Raw genomic sequence first — 24,018 nt, forward strand, 5'->3', positions numbered from 1 at the left:
CGCGACCCACTGTCTTCCCAGCGTGAGGGGAGCCATTTCCGATTCTTTTTTCTCCGGCTCTTATTCTTTAATTTTGTTACGGATTTCGATTTCATGATTTCCCCATACTATGCATTGTATAGTAGACAATGTTAGGGCAGGTCGACGCAGATCGGCCGACGCTCCGGCAATTATCCCGCCGTACTTGTATATAATAGTGGTGATGGTTGCACCCCGCACTAGGAGAGGGGCCCCCACGTACTCGCATAGTAGGGAGTATATAGTATACAATTCCCTCAACAGTTTTGACTATTGACCTGGCATATCGAAATGTCCCTCGCCGATCGCCGCTACAAACTAAACACGGGCGCCGAGATCCCGGCTCTCGGCCTGGGTATGTCAAATACTTCTTCATATCTAAATCCTTGTCTAACTTCCTACTTGTACTAACTCGAGTCAGGAACATGGCAGGCGTCCGCCGACGAAATCCAGCGCTCAGTCTACCACGCCATCGAGGTTGGGTACCGCCACATCGACACAGCGCTCGCCTACCAGAACGAAGAGGACGTCGGCAAGGGCATCAAGGCGGCCATTGACGCCGGGCTGGTCACGCGCGAGCAGCTGTTCGTGACGACGAAGCTGTGGAATGTCTACGCAAACCGCGTCGAGGAGGGCCTGGATACGAGCTTGAAGTCGCTGGGGCTCGACTATGTCGATTTGTTCCTGGTGCATTGGCCGGTGCGGATGAACGATAAAGGTACCGATCCCCCAACAACACAATATAAGAGGATGAGTTAGTAATAATAGTTTTAGGAAACCACCCCCTCTTCCCCAAACACCCCGACGGCACGCGCGACATCATCCCGCACAACCACGTCGACACGTGGAAGGCGATGGAGGCGCTGCCTGCGACAGGCAAGACGCGGGCCGTCGGCGTGTCGAACTACAGCGTCGAGTATCTCGAGCAACTGCTCCCGCACGTCACCATCGTGCCGGCCGTCAACCAGATCGAGAACCACCCACAGCTCGCGCAGCAGGAGATTGTTGAGTACTGCCAGGCCAAGGGGATCCTGATCGAAGCGTACAGTCCGCTGGGCTCGACGGGGAGTCCGCTGCTGACGGCCGAGCCGATTGTGGCGATTGCGAAGAAGAAAGGTGTGGCGCCGGCGACGGTGTTGTTGAGTTGGCACTGTACGTTCTACCTTCTACCTTGTGATAGGGATTGTGATGAGGATTGTGATGGCTAATAGTGTGTACTGTAGTGGCCCGAGGCTCCGTCGTCCTCGCGAAATCAGTCAATCCAGACCGCATCACGGCCAACAGGACCCTGATCGAGCTCGACGCAGACGACGTCGCGCTGATCAAGGAGTTCTCGGACGACCTCAAGGCCAGGGGTCAGGTGAAACGATACGTCGCGCCGCCATTTGGTGTTGACTTGGGATTCCCGGACAAGTGGTGATAAAAATATATATATGTATGTATGTATGGATGGATGGATGAGATATAGACTAGTATGACCAGTATGAGTCAGAGTTGAGTATATATCATTACGTATATATGTTACTGTTATAAGATACCGAAATACAACCAAATCACACCTGAAGACGTAGCGTATTAAGGGGATGTTGAATAATGGATAATCATCACAGCGTCGTAGAATCCTGCTGAACCTCGTCGTCCTTCTCCTTGGCCCTCTTCTTCCGCGACGGATCCGCAAACCCGTCTCCGCGCAGCCACAACAGCGCCTTGCGGATCCCAGCGCCCTGGACAGCCTGCGGCGACGACTCGAGCACGGCGCCAATCAACGCCCACGACAGCACAACCAGACCCAACTCGCCGCCCTTCCACTCCCGCCACAGCCCGCGCTTCACGCCCGTCGCCCACGCAGAGTAGACCGCGGAGCGGAAGATGTTGGTGAAGATGAGACGGCCCTGGCTGACGAAGGCGTACGGGAGGCCGGCGATCGCGCCGCTGATGAAGAATCGTTTGGTGGGTAAGGTGGATTTGGGCAGGAGGCTATTGAGCAGGCAGATGCTTGCCCAGAGAGACCCGAAGGAGGTCGAGAGGATGGCGGTCAGACTGAGGATGCGTTTGGAGGCAAGGTTGGTCGTGGTTATGGGGTTGGCGAGGACCTTCTTGTAGCTGGCCGCCGAGTAGGCGAGTAGCGCTATTGTCATGGTGCGCACGATTGCGGGGACAGAGTTGAGGAGGTGGTGGAGGAACGCCGTGCTGCAGCTTGGGGTGGCGGGGTGAAGCAGTGCACACGATAAGGACGCGATGCCTGGGTGTGCTGGAGACGTTATTGGTGAGATGGACTGGAGCTTGGCGGGAAGGGGGTTAGGGTTGTTAGGGTGGAGGATTGGCGAGATAAATGCCCTGCTCTGTTAGTTAGAATTGGAGTAATAGGCGGGTGGTGTACATACGGCCACTTGAGATCGGCAATGGAGCCAAGTGAGTCGACAATATTATTCTTGTCTGGCCACTGCAGGCTATCTGGAAACCGCTCCGGCGGGCCTGGGATATAACTCGGCGAGAATTTCAGGATTAAGGAACCAAAATACTATAAATTAACATATTAGCATCATCGTGATCTAAGAGGAAGAAGGGGAAGGCGTACCCCCGGAATCGTCTCTCGATCAAACACAAATGCGTGGAACAGTTGCGCGCAAGATATCGGCATCAGCAGCCAACTGCCAAACCACCATGGCTTCTTCTCCAAATACCCCTTCTCATCCAACGCATTATATAGGAACTCCAGACTCCGCGTCGCCGTATAGATGGCGATCGTGATGCGAATTCGGCCTGCCGGACAAATCCCCAATGCAAGCCCGGCCAGACTGGCTCCCACGACGGGCGCATATCTCGACGTCAGTGCTTGTGAAATGCGAGGATTACGATCTCGGAACGGCTTCGCATCTTCTGTACGCAGATTCGCGCGTAACCGCACAAAGAAACGGTACAAGACTCGGTGGACCAGCAGGAGCAGAGAAAATGACAATGCGAGTCTGAAATTGGGGGATTTGATTAAAGCGGTGCGAGTTTTCTCCCTAGTAACCCATTAATAAGGTCGATACTTTGCACGGGGGCGAAATATATACTTTGAACCCTCCTTCTTGATCTTTGCGCCGACGAGCTCAGCCAGAGAGAGACCGCCACTCAGTGTGAGGAACACCCGCAGCGAGGCCCGTACTGCAGCGATATTGTACTTGTTTTTCGTGTGGATGATGGCTTCATATTTGGCTGGCGTCGGCAGAGCACGCTCCACAGCAGCCGATCGCTTGGTGATGCGCTCGTGCAGGAACTTGTACTCCTTAGCGCTCAGAGACACGCGCAGCGCATTCTGGATGATCGGGTGGACTGAGTGTTCGTATTCTGTGGGGGACATGATGGATGCTAGCTGGTGCAGGCCATCGAAGGCATAAAAGTTAGGACATGTAGTTGGGTAGTTGGGAGATGGGATGCCTCACTACTAACTAGCTGTGGTCGGTTGACGTAGGCGGCCCGTGCGGTGTTGACAGCCGAGGTCAATAAACTCCACAGACATCTCAATAATGCTGTTACTCACACAGTTGCTAACTTACTCTATGTTCTAATACACTAACATGACTATAGCTATTATTCACTATTACAGAAGATCCAAGGATTATCTTGAGCAGAGATAAATGGGCTGTGTTGGGAATTGCCTCTACTTATTAATTTTAGGATTGATGATAAAGGCTAGAATTCTAAGGAATAAGCTAATTCTATATACTGGCACTCCTACATATATAATATATTGAATATCATAGATTAGAGGCAGTCAAATCTATCCCGCTATCCTCCAGCTTTTCTCGGCGGAGGTAATCTTGCCAAACCAGCCCAATATCATTCCTATAAATCCAATCCATTTCACCAACGGCTGTAAACGAATCGAGCCGAGCTTGAAGGGCTCCTTCGAATATATGCGTTGGATCACTACTTTCGCTTTCAGCCTTGGCACGTGCTTGCAAGGTTTTCGCCTTTTGATTGTCGATATGTTCGTACATTCGTCGATAATACGGGGACCGAATCTCATTGAAGATTTCCAGTGCATCTGCAATATTCTGAGCCTTGGTACCCTGGTCCGTTGAAAGGCGTCTGTTAGTAGTATATTCTATGGCTTGAGCGAGAATCCAGCCATCTTCCATGGCGAAAGCTGCACCGGAGCCAAATGCGCCTGACATCAAATATCAACAATGAACTTCGTGGTGGTGAGATGTGAGATTAAGGATGTTTGGACTTTACCTGTTAATGGGTGACTGGAGTCCCCCAGCAGCGCCACTTTACCCCATCCTATAAGCCTATCAAGTCTCGGTCCTGCGAAAGCTGAAAATTCTTTCCAGTTTCCTTCGGGCACGCGAGAAAGGCTCTCTCGTGGTCGGGGGTCATAGTCCTATCATCCTCAGCATCATATAAAGCAGGACGAATATATATATATATATATTATATTACCTTGAAGTGAACAGTGACTCGCTCATTTGTAGCGGGTATCCCCCAACTAAACCTCCTCTCGGTATCCAGGGCCGGGTCTGTGAGATACCGACACGAAATCTCTAGCATTTGCTCGGATGAATTGTTTGAATCTGAGAATTCTGATGGGTCATCAACTAGAGAGAAATAACAGTGCCCTGCAGGACCATGCCACCATGATGTCTCTGGAACCAGGTTGGGGATATCAGAGCACAACTTGGCTGGAACTAGGGTGCGCCAGATGGTTGTACCCGTGAATTTTGTAACATGGTCCGGGAACAATGATAATCTCACTACCTGCTCGGGTTAGCAACAGTAGGTTTTGATATAGGCTAAGGGCAAGGGTAAGTACAGATCGGATTCCATCTCCCCCAAGTACTAGATCCGCGATTGTCTCGTCGCCATCCTCGAAAATTAGACGAACGCCGTGCAGTTCATCGTGGAGTGATACCAATCTTCTATTAAGTTGTATGATACCTTGTGGCACTTTTGATATCAGAGCAGATTGCAATCTTGTTCTCCTCACGCGGTGTGACCGGTACTTGGGGGGTAAAGAGGACTGAGCAGGTCTCTCACTTCGAATTTCACCGGATATAGCATTTCTACCACCACATGTAAGAAAGTATATGTATACATATATATATATATATATAAAGGCATATGTGTCGAATAGTTAGAGATAATATGATTATTAGGGAGGTTACCGATGAAGCACATTCTGTGCTGCATGCCCTCGAACCTCTTCGGCTGCCCCGAGAAGCTCGAGAACCTTCCAACAATTGTATCCAATGTTAATTCCAGCGCCGACTTCTCTCAACTCGCGCGCCTTTTCGTACAGCGTTATCTTGACATTCGGTAAGCGTGATAATGCAATCGCTGCACCGAGTCCAGCTGGACCGCCGCCAATAATAGCAATGCGGAGGACATTTGAAGACGGTTCGGTTGACATTGATAGTTAAATCTACATATACGTTATAAGAGGTGTTTTTATTGCCGTTTGTGAGGGTGATATATTGAATATATGAATCGGTTTTTGAGCGATTGATTATCTCGACTGACTGACTACAGGCTTTATTTAAGAGTGCGGATACGGAATTGGTCATTTTGTCGCGCTATTGTGCAATATTATTAATGCAGTTTTCAACATCTGCATTGATAAGGCTTGATGACGTGATAGTATACTATATTAGTGCTTCTTAGTGAGCACTAATGAATTATCTATGGTGAGAAGACCAAAAAAGTTCTGTGTCGTATGGAGCATATTCCCAAGAATATCGTTATTAATGCTTCAAAGAGACGGTGCAGCTTGGGCAGGAGAATATTTAGACTGTCCCAACGCAATTAACAATACGGCGCAAGAAACTCTCAATGTAATCCGCCTCGTGATAGCGATTATCAAATACGGCCGACAGTTCTATCTTCTCATCCCAAGTTCCAAGGAAAAGCGCCACCGCTGCACCAATTGGCTCACTGGCAACCCAGACATTTTCCAACTCAAGAGGGCAATATTTCGTTGCTACTATTGACGAGATGTTACCAATAGAAGAAAGTGAGACAGAACTGAAAATAGGCTCTGACACGGCATGAGGATCGACTCCTGAAGCAGGTGTGAAGATTTTGAATATCGACGGAGCGAAGCCGATCTGATCGTGGGTGGCCACCGTGGAGAGCTGGTCGGGACGAATTAATTTGTAAAAGTCACGCACCCGAGTAGCGATTTGCGATAATCTGTTCTCTTTATTCTCGCTTTTTTCACTCGTTGAAGAATCCGGGACGACTACATCGATTCCTAATGCTTGCGCGGAGATTGTGTGATAGGTAGCAGCCGCATGATCTGGCCCATCGTACGGCCTGTTCAAATATGGACGAAGATTGATCATGCTGTGGTTCACGTAACGAAAGAATTGAGGGTTCTCTTCCCGCGGCTGCACTTCTGATAAAGCTAATGCTAACGCCGCCATAAAGACGTGGGTTACACTGACGCCAGGGGAAATAGACTTGGAAAGTTGCAGGATCTGCTCTGTAGCCCTTTTTGGAATCGTAAATGAAAGGCGCTCCCTTCTTCCAGGCGTTGAGGGGACCGGAACAGAGCTGGTGGGAAGACCTAAAAGACCGGGGTGATTATATAAGGCACCATTTTTAGATTGAATATCGGCGAGGCGTTTGGATTGAGCGTCCGATAATGTCTGGACATTGGCGGCTACTCTTAGACACGGAGAGAGATTTACACCCTCACTGCCCCATTCTGGGGCGGCATATTTGTCTTCTTGGTCGTAGGCTCGGGAAGCGTAGTCAAAGAGCTGGTTAACGAGCAGGAGAATGCCAACGCCGTCGATAACGTCGTGGGGACATCGTAAAAAGAGAGTATAATGAAATGACGGCTGGCCTTGGACGAGAAATATGCTGGAGTCCTTGAAGGTAGGAGCATGCTGGTTAAACCATTGGAGTTCATCTCCCACGCTGTCAAGCACATGAAACGTAGATGTTAGCCACTGCCTCACCTCATCAGAATTCCCGGGTGATGAATATACTCGTCTCCATCGATCGGTATACTCGTCATATTGAACATGCGAGGCCAAGGTTGGATGTCTGTGACGGAGAGAGGTCCAGGCACTCCGAAAAGCAGCTTCAACGCGATTGTTTTCAGTGGTACGCGTGGAATCTATAAAAGACGCGCAGCCGGTGACAGGCAAGCACCCATTCTCTTTTCTCGCAGACAGGTAGTAAAATTTCTCACACTCGTCAAGATCCCGTTCCCAGACTCCCTTTGAAGATTTTTGCCAATGTAGATTGGGTGACATGATTACAATTTTGGGTGTTTTGTAAAAGTAAGAATGTTGCCTTTGCACAGGCTCTGATTCCTTCTTGAAGAGTGCTGCCTGGGGCTAGTCAGATTATAACTAAGCCGTGTTCAGTCTCATCATTACACATAATGCTCCGTACTGAGTTTAAGAATACCAAGTCACACCAGCCATACATTACTGTGGATTTGGCATTGCCACAACGTCAAAATCCTACAGAAATTATAAGTCGAGGGTTACAGTTGGAGTCGAAATCACTCCCGAATTGTTTCCTAAGCCCTATCTTGAAAAACGCTATCCCCGATTTGGTTATCATATCGACCATTCCTTTTTAGTTGTAAGCAAGCTTAGTTTAGCGTTTTTTAGGACACATAGCCCGTCAAAATGAGTACTACTCCTTAATGCTATCTTGTCATCTGACAGAGACTAACAACTAGACTGTTCTATGTCGTCAGGGTGAACATCATCCTTGCCATAGAAAGTCGTACCAAAAACTGACAAAGCGACGCAGGATTTCAAACGACCACCGCCCTAATATGGATGGCGAGGCGCTAGATCGGCCGTTCCATTTCGTGGTTACTGGCCGCTATATCGCTGTTCACTACGATGGCCAGACTTTCGCACTTGATAGTAACCACCACCTCCGCGGTGACCTGTTTTATCTATCTGATGATGAGGAAAAGATAATATACAATGGCGCCTATATTGGCCACTTAAAGAGCCATCCCGACTACCGAGATGATATATTTTATATCTGCCGTGAGGCACAGTATCTTTCACAGAGCGGATCGTGGACGGCCAGCATTGCTGATGCGCTCAAGGTTGAGATTAATCCTATGAACATATTTGACGATCCTAGCAACATCAATATTCTGACATCACTCTCTGATCCCGTTATCAACGATCACAATCCTATCTCTGCGGATGGTATTGATCTTTATCACCCCAACGGATATTTCTGTCTCTATCCCCTTACTGGTGACTGTCTCTGGACGGGTGATGCAGGCGACTTCAAGTCTGAGCTCTTTTTTGGAGGGGATATATACAGCAATGGACAAATTTTCCGCCTCTCCGTGAATGGCGGGAAGACGAGGATCAGCTCAGGTGACAAGTTCCTTTCTATCACCCTTGGACCTGACAAGGCGGAGTACCTGCCCGAAGAGTGCCGGGAGCACAATGCATGGAGCAAATGCCCGAAATGTGCGCATTGGTACTCCCTTGGCTTTCAATCTGAACCTCAAGATTGTTTCACTTTGATCCCTCGAGGGCTTCCAAGCATGTTTGTTTTGTACGACGGTGCATACTATCATCGTGTTTCCGTCCTCAAGTCTAGCTATGCCACGACAGAACGTGTTGAACGCATAGAGGATGCATCGCTGTTCCAGTTCGTCAGTGTGTAATATATGTTTCACACTAATCTGTATCAGAAAAAGATCCGGAATAACCATAGACACGCGCTGTGCGCGCCAGTGCCCTGAAACGATAAGAATAGTAGAGTATGTTGTTTTCTGTCCAACAACATGTACGCTAAGTGAATGGTAACCTTCAAACACCTTGCGATAAGCAGTGAAAGAATAGTGCTCAGTTAACTAAGTGTAAGGCATCAACAGGAATAGAATTTTAAGACTATTAGTACGTGGACTTCAAGCACTGTATGATATAATTTAGATATCTGCGTCCAAAATATTTTTCTCTCTCCAGCTCTCAAGAATATGTCTATAGACACAAAGATGTGCGTGCTAAAATAATAACCTATAGAAAATTAAACTTTGCGTCTAAAGCACGAGTCAGATGTGCCTCAGACTTTCGTGTTCAGACCTCAAGAAAAGGTGTTTTCCTAACCTTGCATTCTTTTATTCAAAGCGTCAACTACCAACTTTGCCGTCGTTTCCTCATTACCTGTCTCCCAAGCGCTCTGGCCAAAAAAACGCTTTCTAATCTCTGGCAGTTCGCTTAAGGTGCATTTCCCAATCTCTTCAGTAAGTTTTGATAAGCTATCAAATACAAGGTATCGGCGAAAAGTAGGCTCATCCCAACAATTGGTTTGATAATCAGAAGATAAAATACCAAGTTCTGTGGTTGCTGCTATTTTCATCATCGCTACCATGTAGTGGAAATACGCATAACGTGCTGCAGGTCGAGCTTTACCCTTGAAAGTCAACTCCTTATCATGAATGATTTTAAAGGTTTCTGAGCTTCCTTCAGATATTTGTTCATTCAAAAGCCTTTTATTCAGTACCATAGTTTTCCAGCGGCGATGGGTCATAGGATCGTTGATAGGAACAATAACAATAGAGAATTCACAAAAATGTTTCTCAATTCGCCTGTTCATAAGCAAGCCGTTTCGCGGAGAGTATAACTCGTTTGCGCTGCTGGATCCAAAGAACTTTTGCATAATCTCTTCTCGCAAGAGATGGGGGAAAAAGTCAAATGGTTCGATCGTAGATGGCTCCAGGTATTCTCCAAGCACATTGCACCAGAGTCCTTGTTCATATGGATCTTTTGCGTGATGGTCCCGGATTAGCATTTCACGAAACGACAACATATTTGGATATCTTGACCTCTTCTAGAGTATAAAGTCACTTGAGCATAAGCAAAAACTCCAGTATACTCCAAGAAAACTGGTTCATAACTTCACTTGAAAGATATGAGTGGAGACTTGTGACCCCGCAGTTCCCCCGCTACTTAAATGACCAATCGATTAGATATGAGCAAAGAGGGTATTAGAGAGATTGTGGCAATTAGCTCCTGTGCGTTGGCAGATGATGAACAGTAGAAATCTATGAGACTGCATGAGTAGTGCTCACTAAACCTATTGTAAGGCAGTATCAGTAATACGCATGCCAAGACTATTGGCAAGTGGAAGTTCAGCAGGATTCAAATGTGCTTTCATTAATACGTTCCATGATGATTTTTCCCTAGTGGCTAGTCATTCTTGCATAATTCTAGACTCTGCCAAGTTAGTGCGGTATTTTTCGAGATGTGGCGGTACTATTGTGGTTTGTTCAAACTTATCTACAACCCTTTGTAATTCCCCTCTACGAATGTAGAGAGGTTGGTGTTGAGTTTCTTGCCAGACTTTCTACGCGTTAGAACAAATTGAGTTTAGTGAAAATTCAATTGGATTGAAATACAAGCCTGAGTTGTAAAAAACTCATCTGACTAGGTATATTTATATATGAATTTACACCAATATTTGTCATTAGGGGTAAGGTATTGAAAATTGAGGGATGTCAATTTTTGGCATGGCGTTTTGGCGTTATTGATCGTGATTTTGGGCATTTCGAATATTTTCCCAATATTCTTAGTGCCAAATATTCTGACAAACGTACAAACACCGGTCCGAATCCTTGCTCAGAAGGAGGGGTAGCGAATAGCTACCCACTGAGACCATAGCTATTAGTAACGCCTTGCTCCGACATAGGAATCAACAAGGCCACGCTCTGCCATCCCTATCCTTACACCTTTGGCCGGTCGTTTACCCTAAACTTATCAAAATTTAGTATCGAATTGATCGGCTTATCTAGGAACAAGAAGGCTGTCAACAGCGGATTACGAGCTTGACCACGGAATTAAGTGTACTCACGAAGTTCCTTTTCACACAGCAAGACAGCATGAGTTTCGGTTTCTCTCCAGGCGATATTGTCCTTTTCCTTGAATTCGCTACAAAGGTTGTCAAGGCCTTGAAAGAGGCAGGTGGTCAAGATCAGAATATCTTATTGCTCAACAACAATGTCAAGGCTTTCTCAAGACAATGGACGACGTCCAACACCTTGATCTTTCAGATGTGTCGGAGTCATTTCGAAGCCAAATAAAGGAGTACTCGACACACTCATGGGAATTTGTGAATTATTTCAAAAGGGCCATTGACAAGTACGAGAAATCGATGGGAAAATCCTCTCAGCGCAGATTCCTAACAAGTGCTCCAAGGAAGGTCCAATGGGCTTTTAACGCGGCTGATGATCTCGAAAAATTCAGACAGAGCCTTTCTGCCCAGCTTAATCTCGTCCACATCACAATATCAAAATCCATTTTGTCAATCGTAGCTAGGTCCAATCAATCGCAACAACTTCTACCAGGACCAGCGCGCAGCAACGCGTTCAGCAGAGAAATTTATCCTGCTAGTCATAAACAAGGCTATCTTGATTGGAATTACATTCAGATCGACAGCGTTGATATGCTTGATCGAGTTGATGATATTACTGATCTTGTGTATAAGAGCCTTCTCGCAAGGTCAGGTTTGTCGCTGACCAACCATGGAAGAGTTCACACTCTACCTGACGATGCTAGTATGAGCGTGTCATATCCACAGCTTGAAACTCTTTCAGATGGTCGTACTCCACCCTTCACCGACCACTCAAATGAATTTCCCATTTTAAATCAACAGGATATTGAATTAACAAATAAGCGAACATATTCGGGGCACCAGGACACTTTAGTAAGCGAAATAAACGAGTACCTGCGTTCATTAAGCTTGGAAGAACTCTCCGAGCAGGAGGCAGAACATGTCAATCAAATCGAAAAAAGTTCAGAGATTTCTACTCAATGGACCTGGAGAATACACTTCCGAACCGCTCCCACAACAAACCAAAAATAATCAAGATCGGCCACAGCCATCAGGTTCGGGTGCAAAAAGGGGTCGAAAGTCAAAATTTGGTCCCAGAATGCTACCCTTTGGATTTCCGAGGGATGCTCTAGGCAGCACATCGCTTGCAATTGGCATCATACAATTCATTGATTCTGCAGCTAACACATCATTCAACATCATGAGGTTAGATAATACCTCTCGGGAGCTTGTGATGCTATCCAGAAGAATCATGCAATATTCAATGATTCTTGAGATAGCGACAGATGTAATTTGTACCTCCATGTCCGCCGGATAGTAAAGACTAGGATGGGAAGTTATCTGGGATAGTGAAATAGCTTGAATAAATTAACATACAGGACAGAGACTTGGCGGCAACAATACAAAGGAATATTGAAATTGCTGAAGTGGCAATTCATGAAAAAGAGGGTCCTGTCGCTCATGGATGAAATCGAGTCCCTCAAATCAATGTTCTCCATCATGTTGCAGACGCATCAAATCCAAATTTCTGAGCGCAGCTTTTCAGAGATAAAATATGCCAGGGAAATGCAAATGACGACACGACGTGTCGCATCACGACGGTAACTTAGATTCCTAGTTACACAAAAGCGTCTCCACTACTTATCTAGGGAGATTGACACATGGAAAAGGCAAAAAAACGACCAGGCCAGGGTAAAGATTTTAAAAGAAACGAGGGCTAGCGCTCGCGTTCAATACACTAGGACGTATAAAGGCACTCAGTAAAAAGCGGCAAACATGGCAATGTAGTGAGATAATTGGTGCTAATACAAAGGTATTTTTAATGAGCCTGGTTCTAAGACATAATAATGAGTTTGTAAGGACGACACACTAGTACGGTAAGAAATATATCACTAACCAGGCGCTAACTACCATATTAGTTGGAAAGAGAGTTTGGAGGATGAAGCCAGTTTCGAACTCGCCTGTATCCGGCCTTATGTATATAATAAATAAAGACTTGCCAGTGGCTGCCTTTCTGTTCTATCTAGATCTAGGAGGATATTAAAAAATGGTATATCTAATAACGGATATTTCAGGGAGCATAGCGGTTAACCGCGGGATACCGATGCAGTGGTGAGTACATGCCTGCGTGTCTATAAGCGTTATTAAACATCATAAATATATAAAAAACATGCAAAGCAATGCGCTGATTAAAGATCTGTGATAACCTAGTTTAATAGCCACAATCCCAGCAAGTCTATTGCTGTAACATATCTAAATAGAACGTATTGAAATGGAGTTAAAATTGGCATATTTGGTAAGGAAAATATTTAGGAAGAATTCTTTTTGTGTGCGTACTTGGACTGGTGATCGTCGAGTATACGTGTCATATAATTTCAATTCCGAGAAAGAATAAAAGTGATCAAATAAATACATATCGGCAACGTGCTTTATATCCTATCTTTCGGCCTCTACGGAGTTCCCGAGTGGGAAGCACAAATTGCTCGGGAGACCGTGGATTTGGAAAAGGATATGTCCATACTGGATTGATCGCCTGAACTCGACTCAAGTAAGAGAAATACTATCAGACTCTGGTCGTGCAGACAATCTCTTTGCAATGTTGCTTACGATATTAGAGAGCGCAAGGACCCCCTTCATGGCCGGAAGGGATAATCCTTCTATGTTTCACAGCGGTGTTCAAGCCCATTACGACATAGGTTCTGCAGAAAAAACTCAGCATGTGGCTTCTTCTCCCACTGATTCCCCCTTTGCGACGAGTAGACGAGGCAAATGTCCAGCTACCGGCCATTTAGCTAATAAGAGAACGCCAACTCACAGGAACAGCTCTACTTATCTGTATTACTGGACGACATAATCGCCGAAATTCAGAGTATAGAGAATGAGAAACCTTGGAATGATCTATTGATGATGGATGACAGTGTTTTTGATTCCGTTGGTAACCTCTGTTAGTACATCGTGGAAGATGTTGTCACTAATTTATTTTGGCCACCTGTAACTACTTGTCTGTCCACAGTCCGTCTCTTTTAGGGCAACACAAGTGTGGAGAGCTGCTTTCCATTCTCATCATACCGTGGTGGAAATACCTTGAACAGCCCGTTAATGTCACGAGGCTCATAATCAAGACCTTTAGCGGCCTCAATGAGCATATCAAAGCCAAAACTTTCCTTGAACCAGTGCGCGAACATATCCATTCCAGCCACTGCTCCACTGCCAGTCCAGATGTTTCCATCAACAACCCACTTCTTTTCCTTGGTCCATTTAACCTTAGGATATGCTTTTGTAGCCCATTCATATTCAAGATTGTTGATGGTGGCATTCTTCCCGTCCAAGACGCCCGTTGAGGCAAGAACTGCAGCACCAGTACAGGTAGTAAAGACAATTTTCCCGGCAGCTACGTGTCGCCGAATGAATTCCGCATACCGTGGTGACAATTTGAAATCCTTGAGATTGGGCCCGCCAACTAGCAAATAGTCCAATTCAGGACAGGTTTCAAGCGTGTCAGTAGGTTTAACGATAAGTGAGCTGGTAAGGAGTGGGAGCGGATCGAGTGTCTCTCCGATATGATGGAAAGCGAATTCGGGGGCACGGTTGATGAGCTTCTTGTCAATTTCGGTGAAGAAGCTCACTGCCTCTAGAATGAACCGACCTCCAGACCCGATCAAATCAAAGGGGCCGATCACGTCCATTGCTTGGTAGTCATAGACCAAGGAGCCAATGTGGATAGGAGCCATTTTGTAGGTGAAGACTGGAGTCAAGCAAGGAAGTTTTGTGCTGATTGTAATGCGAGTGGAATGAAAAAGACTAGTTTGTCCGATCTCCTAGATTTTTCGTGTAATCAATCAGGTTTATATACTTTGGCATCAAGTAGTCGATCTAACTACGCTGTGCAATGGTCTTACAAATGGAATACTTCTTCTGCGTGTCCAACTCATTTGGGTCACGGCACGGGAATCGAAATTCACCCGTCTCCGCGATCTTCGCTGCTGACAGTTATAGTCGCAAGCGTCTTAGCAAAAATTGACATTCATCACCACCCATGTAAAAAAGCCTTGGCTCAGTTTTCATTATAAGCCTGATTTTACTGTAGGCCTCCAACACATCTGAGTCGCGGCACGGGAATCGAAATTCATCCGTCTCCGCGATCTTCGCTGCCGACAGTTATAGGCGCAAGCGTGTTAGCAAAATTGACATTCATCACCTCCCATGTGAAAGGCCTTGGCTCAGTTTTCATCATAAGCCTGATTTTTACTGTAGACCTGGGATCAAGCTTTTGCGGACAAGTTGATTTCACTAGAATGTCACCGAGGTTGGCTTCGGGTTTGCAGCTGCATCGCAGGCAATACTTTCCAAAAGAGCGTGCCCGAAACTGTCATGGCTTTGACTGGCAATATTGCAATTAGGCTCCCGTAGCCGGTGCTGTTTATTGTCCTCCAAAGACATGAGTCTTGTCAACCACAAGCTAATTATCTAGTTGGAAGAGAATCAAGTGTCGATTGGCATATCATAAGACCACATTGGGTGCAATTTCGATGTGCGCATCAAAAGGATAATGGGGACCTGACACGGTTGAATAATTAGACACAACCGCACCGGATACTTTCAATCACACTGATTAAGGAAGCTATTGGGCCAACGTAACCAATTCTCCCACTGAGGCCCCAAATATTCATTAATAGAAGATATCAGATAGAGGCCACTGTTTCCGAAAGTCCACACCTCACGGTGCATGTGTAAAAGAACACCGAAATGAGAGAGGATTGCAAGCGCCTCTGGTCGCCGTTCCGACAGCAACTCTACGTACCCCGAAGGGATGATGACCGGCCAGGAAATGATCGGGCCGATTGTAGAGAAATCGGATGGAGGGGATCGGCTTCCATTATAAGCTTTCTGTAGGTCTTCAATCGTATGTCGATATGCAGTATCGATTGCTGGGTCAAAAGACATGGCATCCACAAGGGCAAGGAGCTCGAGAAACTCATGCCTAGAGGAACCGTGTTCTAGTCTCTTGCCTTCATTTTCAAGTAGAGATTTCAGCGGTGACTGCAAAAGGAGATGCCAGGATTCACTGGTAACCGCACGGACCCCACGATGCATTCTCAGTGACTGAATGAAATGATCAAGGAAAGCTTCGAAGTCATGCGGGCGAAACAAAAGCTTCTCGGAGAGGACGTGCATCGCAAGACATGAAGAAAAAAGGAAAATTGGAACGCAATTTTCGGGGGATATATCCAATTTGGCACCATTGAATTCAGAAAGAGCATGCGTCTGCAGCTGGGCCGCATGATATTGGTAAAACTCCCTCTTGTCTGGGTGAACGACACTTAAATGTAATGCAGAGAACGCCAAAACTTGGTTCATAAGATATGACGCAGTCAAAATGTACTTAGTTATGTCGATAGCAGAGCCCTCAGTGCAGCATTTGTCGATGCCAATAAAATTCAAGATGTCGGTAACAAAGTGATGGAGTAGTTCTAGATGCAGCTTATTTACCGGAGGACTGTCATCTGCCCCAAAGGCATGAGCGCTACTCGACGAACTCACAGACAGTTCATCTCTGGTCCTGTGAGCGAGCTTTGACTCGAGTCGGGAAGGTTGTGTCAAAGCATTCGCCTTCGACACCATCTCCTCATATGAGCAGTGACGCTCTGAAACATTGCAATTGACACATTTTGGGCGTGTCTCATCACACTTATGTGCAGGTTAGCGTCGAAAAGGTTTAGACGTTCTTGTGAAAATACCTTCATGTGCCGGCGCTTGCACTCGGTACAACCCTGCCTTGATTTTTTGTGGGCTTTTCTTGCATGAATCTTGCTCCTGCCTTTTCCACCTACCCGCGATACAAAAGGCTGTGCGTGCGACATCTAGAGGGAACAACGCTGAACGCGAATCACGTAATCAGTGTAATTTATGAGCAAACTACACAATACCGGGGGGGGATACGCTTTTGGTAGGGCAAGGGTGCAAAGAGTTTCTTGTTGCCTGGATGCACCTCGAAAAGGATCTTGTCGGATGTGGATCCACGAAGTCAATTCTACTGGTCAGCTAGATATATCCCAGCTGCGCTAAACCTAATAAGGATGAAACCCTAAGAGTTCGCCGAACTAGTGAGACACGCTGTCGGACGCGGACGCCCTGAAACGATGTGGGTAGGTCAGGGGAAAGTATAACAGGAATATCAATTGGACCAAAGCCGGCAAGGCAATGAATGAGAACGAGACTTGGCAGATGTTTAGGGGTGGGAAGCTTCGCGGCCTCACGCGGCAGTGCGTGGTCGAAGCGAATGAACCCTTCACTTGTTCCTCGTTTCAAGACACTCATTGCATGTTATGGTAGACTTGAGATTAGCGTGAACAATAAAAATCAAATGTCTCTAATGGATAAAAAGCCCTTTTAGTATTATATCTATCTTCGATCATTTGGAAAATCCTAGCCGCCAATCCTTCCAGCTTCAGTCAGGAATTTCTCAATTCCCATATGCAGTTACTTCTGTCGCGCAGGCGAAGTTGCAGCTCAATCACGCGTCCTGCAAGCTCACATAGTCGTCAACGGCAGGACTTTTGCCCACGAGAATCTTTCCCGGATGAAAGAAGTGGAAGATCGCCTGCACAAAGAACATCGGAATCGCATCGAAAATGTACATGTAAACCTCATGCGAAGACAGATATCCATCTGTCCCCTCAACATATTCGATAATGCGAAACACACACCGCCCGATGATTAGTGCGGATACAAGGAATAAGATTTGAAGAAGACGGCGCCAAGGGCCACTTATCAGGTTGAGACCAGTCCTGCGTAACCGAATCTGGAAGGTCACAGATACGTAGAGGAAGAACCCGAAAAATATCAGTTGAATAATGAGCCCAACAACAAGGACCTTCTGACCGACGTTGCGCATACTGTTGATAGTCTGCATGCCGCCGCCTCCTAGCTGCAGAAGGAAAGCGATGGTATCGCCCCATACAAAGACCTTGGTCACTTTCTGGGGTGCAACAATGGAAAGTTGAGGTTTATCGACAAACATGACAAGTCGACCGTAAATCATATAAATTGTCGCGGCATAGAGCGATGGCGGGAGAATGATGAACATGGACTGGCAGATGTAGGGGACAAGGCTCTCGGGGTTCCTCGCTGAGATCAACCGGAAGATGTAGCCCAGCGTCATCACTATGGTATCGCGATATGTTGGTTAGATTCCCGGTACACCATCTCTAATTATAAAGGTAGAGTACTGACTGAAACCACCGATGAGGAAAGCGGAAAAAAACCACGTTCTTGTCTTAATCAACTGCCAGAGGTGAAAAAATGCACTTGCTCCAAACAGCAGCATTGCAATAGTCGCCCCTGTCTTGCTGGGATCGTAAGGGTAGTAACCTGAAGACCCCATTTTGCTGTATATCGAAGTGTGAGAATCTATGCAGTGCGTAACCTAGAAATGCCTCGGAGCAAAATGAACCAAAAAAGGAAATTTCGACTGTCTGGAGTGAGGAAATAGAAAAATAAAAATAAAAATAAAAAAAGAGAAGAATATAAGAAAATGAAGAGAATGTAATTGCCCGATGCAGGATCTGAGGGAAACTTGAAAGAGAGGATTGCCGCTATTAGATCGCAAGTAAAAAATAAAGAGGCCCTGAGTGTGGGATATAAGTATGGCTTTACTGTGCCTACCATATCTGACTACACTTAGGCAACAATAAGACTCAGCGGGCACAAGGCGCAGTTAGCGCTGTAACTACAACAGAGGAAGATTTATTGTTGGATAGATTCAGACTAAAGGGGCCGCTATAATGGATTCATTTGAATATTGTTTTCAATATCCCGTCCTTGTTTCTATGATGATACTAATTTTATGCTGGAGACGTTTTGGACGCTACATATACGTGGAACGGGAAATATCTGATTGGGTAGGGTATTAGGCCGGACTTTGGCCGAATACGCGGAATCTATGACTTATGATTGCTGACCGGATGTGCCTAATAGTAGGTCATGATGGACAGATAGCTGCATCTGCAGAGGCACTTGAAACCCCTATTTTAGGTTCATGTCGGTGGAAGACAAAGTAGGGTTCAGCGCTCCATATCCGATACCGAATTAGCAAGTGAGTCTGTATATACTTGCTTGAACCAGCCCTTGTTCTTGAGAAGAAAAACTCCGGTTGTCGCAGGTGTTCTTTGCAATAGTGTAGGGAAGTTTTCCGGACACGAAAGCTAGAATGAAATGATCCCACGAGGATTATGCCTTCATCTCCACCGCCTCACTGCTTGAAGCTCCATTATTCAAGAAAGGCGTTAGATCTCTAGGATACCAGACCCCAAAAATCACCATACCGACGAACATGGGAACAGCATCGAACACATACAGTGTCCACTCATTGCTCAATGGATAGCCTTCATTGCTCATGGAGTACTCCACGACCCGGAAGGTAGATCGGACAAGGATAAGGGCACTTATCGCGTAGAGGCTATACAAGTGTTGCTTCCAGGGAATTGCAACGTCGAATGCCTCCGCGGTAGGACTGTGGCGCATCCGCCTCTGGAACACATAGGCAGTGGCAATAAACAGGCAGAAACTTAACACCTGTAGACCTAGACCCGCGATGACGATCCCTTGTCCAATGTTGGTAAGGCTACTGCTGACCATCATTCCTGACCCGCCTGCTTGAACCAAGAAGGTGACCACATCGCTCAGGACAAATGTTTTGGTCAACCAGTCTATGGGCAGGACGGAGTTGTCCTCTGCGTGGACGGAGCGAATGATGCGAGCGAGTACCATGTAGACCGAGGCAGCAAAGAGAGCTGGACCGAGAAGAATGAAGACTGCTTGGATGCAGTAAGGCATCAGATTGCCAGTATTGTTATGGGAATCGATTCTGGTAGCATAGCCAATTATTTCGACTTAAAGGCCACATGTCAGCAAGCGAGCAACACGGTAAAAGTGAAGTAATGAGCTCTTACAGATACCACCAATTGCAAATGGCAGTGTGCATCGTACTTTGTTTCTGAAAAATTTCCAGAAATGAAATGAGGTCGTAGCAAGAAACAGAATCAAGAAAATAACGGCCGCAACAATGGAGGGGACATATTGCCAGACATAATAGCCGCTTTTCAAAGGTTGTAATTTCGCCATTCTAGAACGTTTTTTGAATCAAAGTTGTCGTTGATCATTGTAGTCTGCAATGAGCGCTTTCTCTTGAGAATCTCGACACCAGGGAGGGTATTGATTCTAATACTGAGTGAGTGTGGTGAGTATCTTAAATAGTGTAAAAACGCCACATCCCAGTGTAGTTGCATAGTTTAAATTCCAGTGGCCAATCGTATTCACAGGACTACGCGTATTCGTATCACGTTATGACAGTGTTCCCGGACATCTCCACCAGGTGGCTAGGGATCTCTATTGGTCGTATATGTCTGTACGCGGAAGAAATCTCTGCTGATTCGTTGATGGTCATTAAACTACCAGCCTCAACTTACCAAGTGGGGCGGAAAAAAATTACGTCCCGAAACATAGGGTCTCGAGATTTCAACCTAGGTGTGAAGTTCTCCGCTTCGAATACGCGTACTATAGAGGTCATGATTGGTCATATTTTGGTTGATACCTGGAGCCTTCTAAAATCTGTAGTATGTCAGCTAACTTGTCTAGGCGACTTCAGTCAAGGCTGTGCAGTCAATCCTTTACGAATTGATAGTTCGCCAAATTTGACTGCGAATGATGGTGGTGAATGATGGTGATGAATGTCTGCGGCGAAGTACGCCAATCACATCGAGATTAAAATTGCAATTCCTTTTAAAATCAGACTCTTAGCTTAGAAACGTATCATAAATATTAACCAATGCTTTGTTAGGCGAGTATGGCCGTTGTAAAAGTGGGCAGCATGAACCAGATTCGGATCGTCAGCGGTATCTGATGATCAGTGGTTCTTCCACGACAGGTGGCTGGCAGAAAATAATATAACCTTCGCAAAAAACTGCGGATTGTATCTCTGTACGCCTGATAGTGATTGAGAAAATAGGAGTTTGTGAAACTTTCATAGTTTAGTCTGTCGCTGAAGTCAGGGCTTTTTGAGAAGTAGACCTCTTTTAACAAACTGGCCTTTTGAAGTATCCCAAACTCCAAGCTGTGCCCAAGGGCATTCTCCGAGTTTTCACCCACGGTCTCAGCGCAAGCCATGTTGATAACATTCGGATACTACCTACACCAAATCTTTCCTTGGATATATAGACTTGGTGCCAGTCTGTCGTGGTCTATATCTTCTAAATTTCAACCTCATCACTTCATACGACCTCTCGTCGCCAAGAATAATCCCCCAAAGCACAGTCGGATATGTCCTGAATTGGAGATGCTGTCCAGGTTGAATCTCTAAGATATCTTGGATGCCGATGAGCCCCCTATGGGGTTCATTCAGACTCTTCTATCCGATAATCACATCTTTTTCGAGCTCATCTGCATCGTGGATTTCTTGTGCGATATATCGACGTCACTATAACTCGATCTTCTAGGTAATATTAAATGTTTACGCCATAAATATTGCATTTGGAGTAAAATCTCTACCCGCCCAAAATAGAGTGAACATCCGTTAGATCAGCAACTTTGGCTGCCTGCCCAGTTATTTTGATTGCACACTGAAATTATATAAGGGATAATTTTTAAAATTGGTTCTACTTCTTTCTAAACTTCCTGTGCTCCAGGTTGCTTTTTATCTTCCCCCGAAATCTACCTTACTCCCCAGCCATATTGTCAACTTATTCATGGTGCTTATTCAACAATATTCCAAAAGCTTCACAATGTTTTAGTAATCTAACAACCCTGTTTGATAAGGGAATCTCGTGTAATTTGTGCACCAGGGCATCTTGGAAATTCAATGGCGTTATCGCAGGTATTCTGAGAAAGCGCGACCTCCGTGAGTGAAGAACCTCAGATTTAGTCCGGCTACATAGAAAGGTCCACGCAGGTACTCCTGAAAATCGGGACCACTTTAGAAGGTATCTAGTAAATTAAGTATGATTTTATCAATTATAAGAAATATATAATCCAAAATTTATAGTAATTTATTCATATAATTTTGACTAATAATTTTGGGGTAAAATTGCCGTAATATATCCAACACTAGCCATTATTCGGATATAGACGTCTCTGATTGGCTGAAAGCTCCAACTTGCCCTAAGCCGCCTATCTATGACCAACACAACATTGAAGATCACATTAGAGGGGCTGCAAATTCATAAAATCAGGCGCTTTGAAAGGATAATTTGGACTTATAATAAGGCGACCATCCCTCGATATACTAGGAAGAAAGACTACTGTTTATAGCATCAGAATCAAGAAACTTCAACTGCATACCAGAACCCCCTTCCCACGAGATTATTCACACCAAAACAACCTCTACTTACACGAAAATCCCAAATGGCTACCCACTTCGCCGCTGTTTCTCCTGCCAAAGGTCAACCCTTCAAGATCCAAACACGCCCCACCCCAAAACCAGGCCCCGGCGAGCTCCTCATCGCCGTCAAGTCTATCGCCCTTAACCCGGCAGATGGATACATGCGTAACCAAGGCCTCTTCATACACACCTACCCCGCGGTCATCGGCTTCGACATCTCGGGGTTAGTACTCGAGGTAGGCGACAACACCCCTAACGGTACTACGGATGATGATTCGGGCCTCTCCTTCCAACCAGGCATCACCCGCGTAGCCGCCTACGCGGCCTTCTTCTGGAAATCCTGCGACCCGGATTACGGCGCCTTCCAGGAGCGGTGTATCGTCCCCTGGCAGCACGCCGTGCCCATTCAGGACAATAACATGTCCTGGAACCACGCGGCAACCTTACCGGTGGCCGTCGAGGTACCCCTCAGCGCGTGGGATAACTTGGGGATTCCTCGGTTAGGAGGAGCGCAAAAAATAAATAAAAGACCAGAAGAAGCACTCCTAATCTGGGGCGCCTCTTCCAGCGTCGGTAGTATGGGCGTGCAGAGCGCTCGGCTGCTGCGAGAGGATCGAAACTCTTCTTTCGCCGCCGTGTACGCCACAGCCGGGTTAGCCAATAAAAAGTATGTGGACTCGCTCGGCGCGGACCGCGTCTTCGACTACAAAAATCCCCAAGTGGTGGATGCGATAGTTTCAGCGGCCAGAGAGGACGGGCTGGTGATTCGGCACTGCTTTCTTGCCGCGGGGCAGCTGGCGCCGTGTCAGGCTGTGCTGGGGGCCTTCCTTGGGGATGATAAAAGGGGGAAGAAGAAGGCGAAAATTGCATCAGCGCCGATAATACCCCCGGATGCAGATGTGGTGGACGGGGTCCAGACCATCTTTGTGCAGCCGTCAACAGAGGAAGGGGAGAGGTTAGAGCAGTTCCGGTATTGGATGGGGACGTGGCTGAGGGAGAATCTGGCTAAGGGGGTTATCAGGCCGAGTCCGGAGCCGAGGGTTGTTGGGAAGGGGTTGGACGCTATTAATGCTGGGTTAGATATGCTGCTCCGGGGGGTGAGTTGTACGAAGTTGGTGGTTGAGGTTGAGGAGTGAGAATTTCGGAGGTGTTGACACTAGGTATCACGATAAATTCTACTATACCAAGTCTCATACCACGCTGGCTTCGCTGGCTAATAGATAACCTAGCTAAATGACGCTGTTCTGGAACCATTGGCTTCCTAGGATGCACAGTGATATGGAATCATCAATCTACACCAGCTCGCTATAGGCACAAGACATCTAGCCCATGACTACTATAGGCCTGTAACCAAGTAGGACAAGGACAACAGTGCTAGATATAATTTAGACACAACAATAGGGTTTAGGATCCAATTCAGAACATGATAAGGTAATATAAAACACAACAAACCTAGGTACGGCGGAATGAATGGTCTTTTATGCCCAAAATTCGGTGTTTTACATTCTTATATCTAGTGGCACAGCAAACTTTAATATTACCACATATTAAGACCTGGTGGATAACAAATTATATCTTCAAGACCCATTTAGTCCGCCGTAAGTAAGCATGTTACAGACCGTTTCAGAATCTCTGGTTTCTTTTGCGAAGACACTACTGCCTGAAGGTACTACTATAATAATTTATTTATAATTTTTGGACTAGTTAAGGCTTGACTTATCAAATTAAATATAGCTATACATATAACTTTTATTATAGTAATTATCCTTAAATCAATTGAGAGTCTTATTAAAGTTATAGATATTTTTATC

General features: G+C 46.0%; 12 protein-coding genes across 12 annotated transcripts; 4 read left to right on the forward strand and 8 right to left on the reverse strand.

Annotated features, from left to right (window-relative positions):
• Positions 1-309: 309 nt before the first annotated feature.
• BGW36DRAFT_305485 (putative glycerol dehydrogenase) lies at positions 310-1,438 on the forward strand (the record flags this gene model as incomplete). Its single annotated transcript, XM_046212072.1, has 4 exons — positions 310-373; positions 440-736; positions 793-1,170; positions 1,242-1,438. 4 exons carry the CDS (start codon positions 310-312, stop codon positions 1,436-1,438), a joined length of 936 nt encoding a protein of 311 aa, XP_046067249.1.
• Positions 1,439-1,622: 184 nt separating this feature from the next.
• BGW36DRAFT_363502 (uncharacterized protein) lies at positions 1,623-3,364 on the reverse strand (the record flags this gene model as incomplete). The annotated part of the gene is made up of 4 exons (XM_046214469.1): positions 1,623-2,355; positions 2,403-2,539; positions 2,597-3,026; positions 3,078-3,364. The coding sequence occupies 4 exons, from the start codon at positions 3,362-3,364 to the stop codon at positions 1,623-1,625; spliced, it is 1,587 nt and encodes a 528-aa protein (XP_046067250.1).
• A 397-nt stretch (positions 3,365-3,761) lies between these two features.
• Positions 3,762-5,416, reverse strand: BGW36DRAFT_305648 (putative FAD-binding monooxygenase; the record flags this gene model as incomplete). Its single annotated transcript, XM_046212089.1, has 5 exons — positions 3,762-4,174; positions 4,243-4,390; positions 4,450-4,764; positions 4,820-5,069; positions 5,172-5,416. The coding sequence occupies 5 exons, from the start codon at positions 5,414-5,416 to the stop codon at positions 3,762-3,764; spliced, it is 1,371 nt and encodes a 456-aa protein (XP_046067251.1).
• A 264-nt stretch (positions 5,417-5,680) lies between these two features.
• BGW36DRAFT_387795 (uncharacterized protein) lies at positions 5,681-7,615 on the reverse strand. The gene has a single exon (XM_046217168.1). It carries the CDS (start codon positions 7,266-7,268, stop codon positions 5,790-5,792), a length of 1,479 nt encoding a protein of 492 aa, XP_046067252.1. The 5' UTR covers positions 7,269-7,615; the 3' UTR covers positions 5,681-5,789.
• A 189-nt stretch (positions 7,616-7,804) lies between these two features.
• Positions 7,805-8,668, forward strand: BGW36DRAFT_305569 (uncharacterized protein; the record flags this gene model as incomplete). The annotated part of the gene is made up of 1 exon (XM_046212080.1): positions 7,805-8,668. One exon carries the CDS (start codon positions 7,805-7,807, stop codon positions 8,666-8,668), a length of 864 nt encoding a protein of 287 aa, XP_046067253.1.
• Positions 8,669-9,105: 437 nt separating this feature from the next.
• BGW36DRAFT_431722 (uncharacterized protein) lies at positions 9,106-9,795 on the reverse strand (the record flags this gene model as incomplete). The annotated part of the gene is made up of 1 exon (XM_046221018.1): positions 9,106-9,795. The coding sequence occupies one exon, from the start codon at positions 9,793-9,795 to the stop codon at positions 9,106-9,108; it is 690 nt and encodes a 229-aa protein (XP_046067254.1).
• Positions 9,796-10,720: 925 nt separating this feature from the next.
• Positions 10,721-11,865, forward strand: BGW36DRAFT_438671 (uncharacterized protein; the record flags this gene model as incomplete). Its single annotated transcript, XM_046221485.1, has 1 exon — positions 10,721-11,865. Exon 1 carries the CDS (start codon positions 11,023-11,025, stop codon positions 11,863-11,865), a length of 843 nt encoding a protein of 280 aa, XP_046067255.1. The 5' UTR covers positions 10,721-11,022.
• A 1,991-nt stretch (positions 11,866-13,856) lies between these two features.
• Positions 13,857-14,564, reverse strand: BGW36DRAFT_305177 (class I glutamine amidotransferase-like protein; the record flags this gene model as incomplete). Its single annotated transcript, XM_046212047.1, has 1 exon — positions 13,857-14,564. One exon carries the CDS (start codon positions 14,562-14,564, stop codon positions 13,857-13,859), a length of 708 nt encoding a protein of 235 aa, XP_046067256.1.
• Positions 14,565-15,432: 868 nt separating this feature from the next.
• BGW36DRAFT_305166 (uncharacterized protein) lies at positions 15,433-16,694 on the reverse strand (the record flags this gene model as incomplete). The annotated part of the gene is made up of 2 exons (XM_046212045.1): positions 15,433-16,521; positions 16,572-16,694. The coding sequence occupies 2 exons, from the start codon at positions 16,692-16,694 to the stop codon at positions 15,433-15,435; spliced, it is 1,212 nt and encodes a 403-aa protein (XP_046067257.1).
• Positions 16,695-17,347: 653 nt separating this feature from the next.
• BGW36DRAFT_305019 (putative RTA1 domain protein) lies at positions 17,348-18,217 on the reverse strand (the record flags this gene model as incomplete). Its single annotated transcript, XM_046212030.1, has 2 exons — positions 17,348-17,997; positions 18,067-18,217. The coding sequence occupies 2 exons, from the start codon at positions 18,215-18,217 to the stop codon at positions 17,348-17,350; spliced, it is 801 nt and encodes a 266-aa protein (XP_046067258.1).
• An 845-nt stretch (positions 18,218-19,062) lies between these two features.
• BGW36DRAFT_400513 (RTA1 like protein) lies at positions 19,063-19,956 on the reverse strand (the record flags this gene model as incomplete). Its single annotated transcript, XM_046218638.1, has 2 exons — positions 19,063-19,724; positions 19,785-19,956. 2 exons carry the CDS (start codon positions 19,954-19,956, stop codon positions 19,063-19,065), a joined length of 834 nt encoding a protein of 277 aa, XP_046067259.1.
• Positions 19,957-22,230: 2,274 nt separating this feature from the next.
• Positions 22,231-23,343, forward strand: BGW36DRAFT_431728 (chaperonin 10-like protein; the record flags this gene model as incomplete). Its single annotated transcript, XM_046221019.1, has 1 exon — positions 22,231-23,343. One exon carries the CDS (start codon positions 22,231-22,233, stop codon positions 23,341-23,343), a length of 1,113 nt encoding a protein of 370 aa, XP_046067260.1.
• Positions 23,344-24,018: the final 675 nt, after the last annotated feature.

Source organism: Talaromyces proteolyticus, assembly GCF_021365285.1.
Source record: "Talaromyces proteolyticus strain PMI_201 chromosome Unknown BGW36scaffold_12, whole genome shotgun sequence".
Lineage (NCBI taxonomy): Eukaryota > Fungi > Ascomycota > Eurotiomycetes > Eurotiales > Trichocomaceae > Talaromyces > Talaromyces proteolyticus.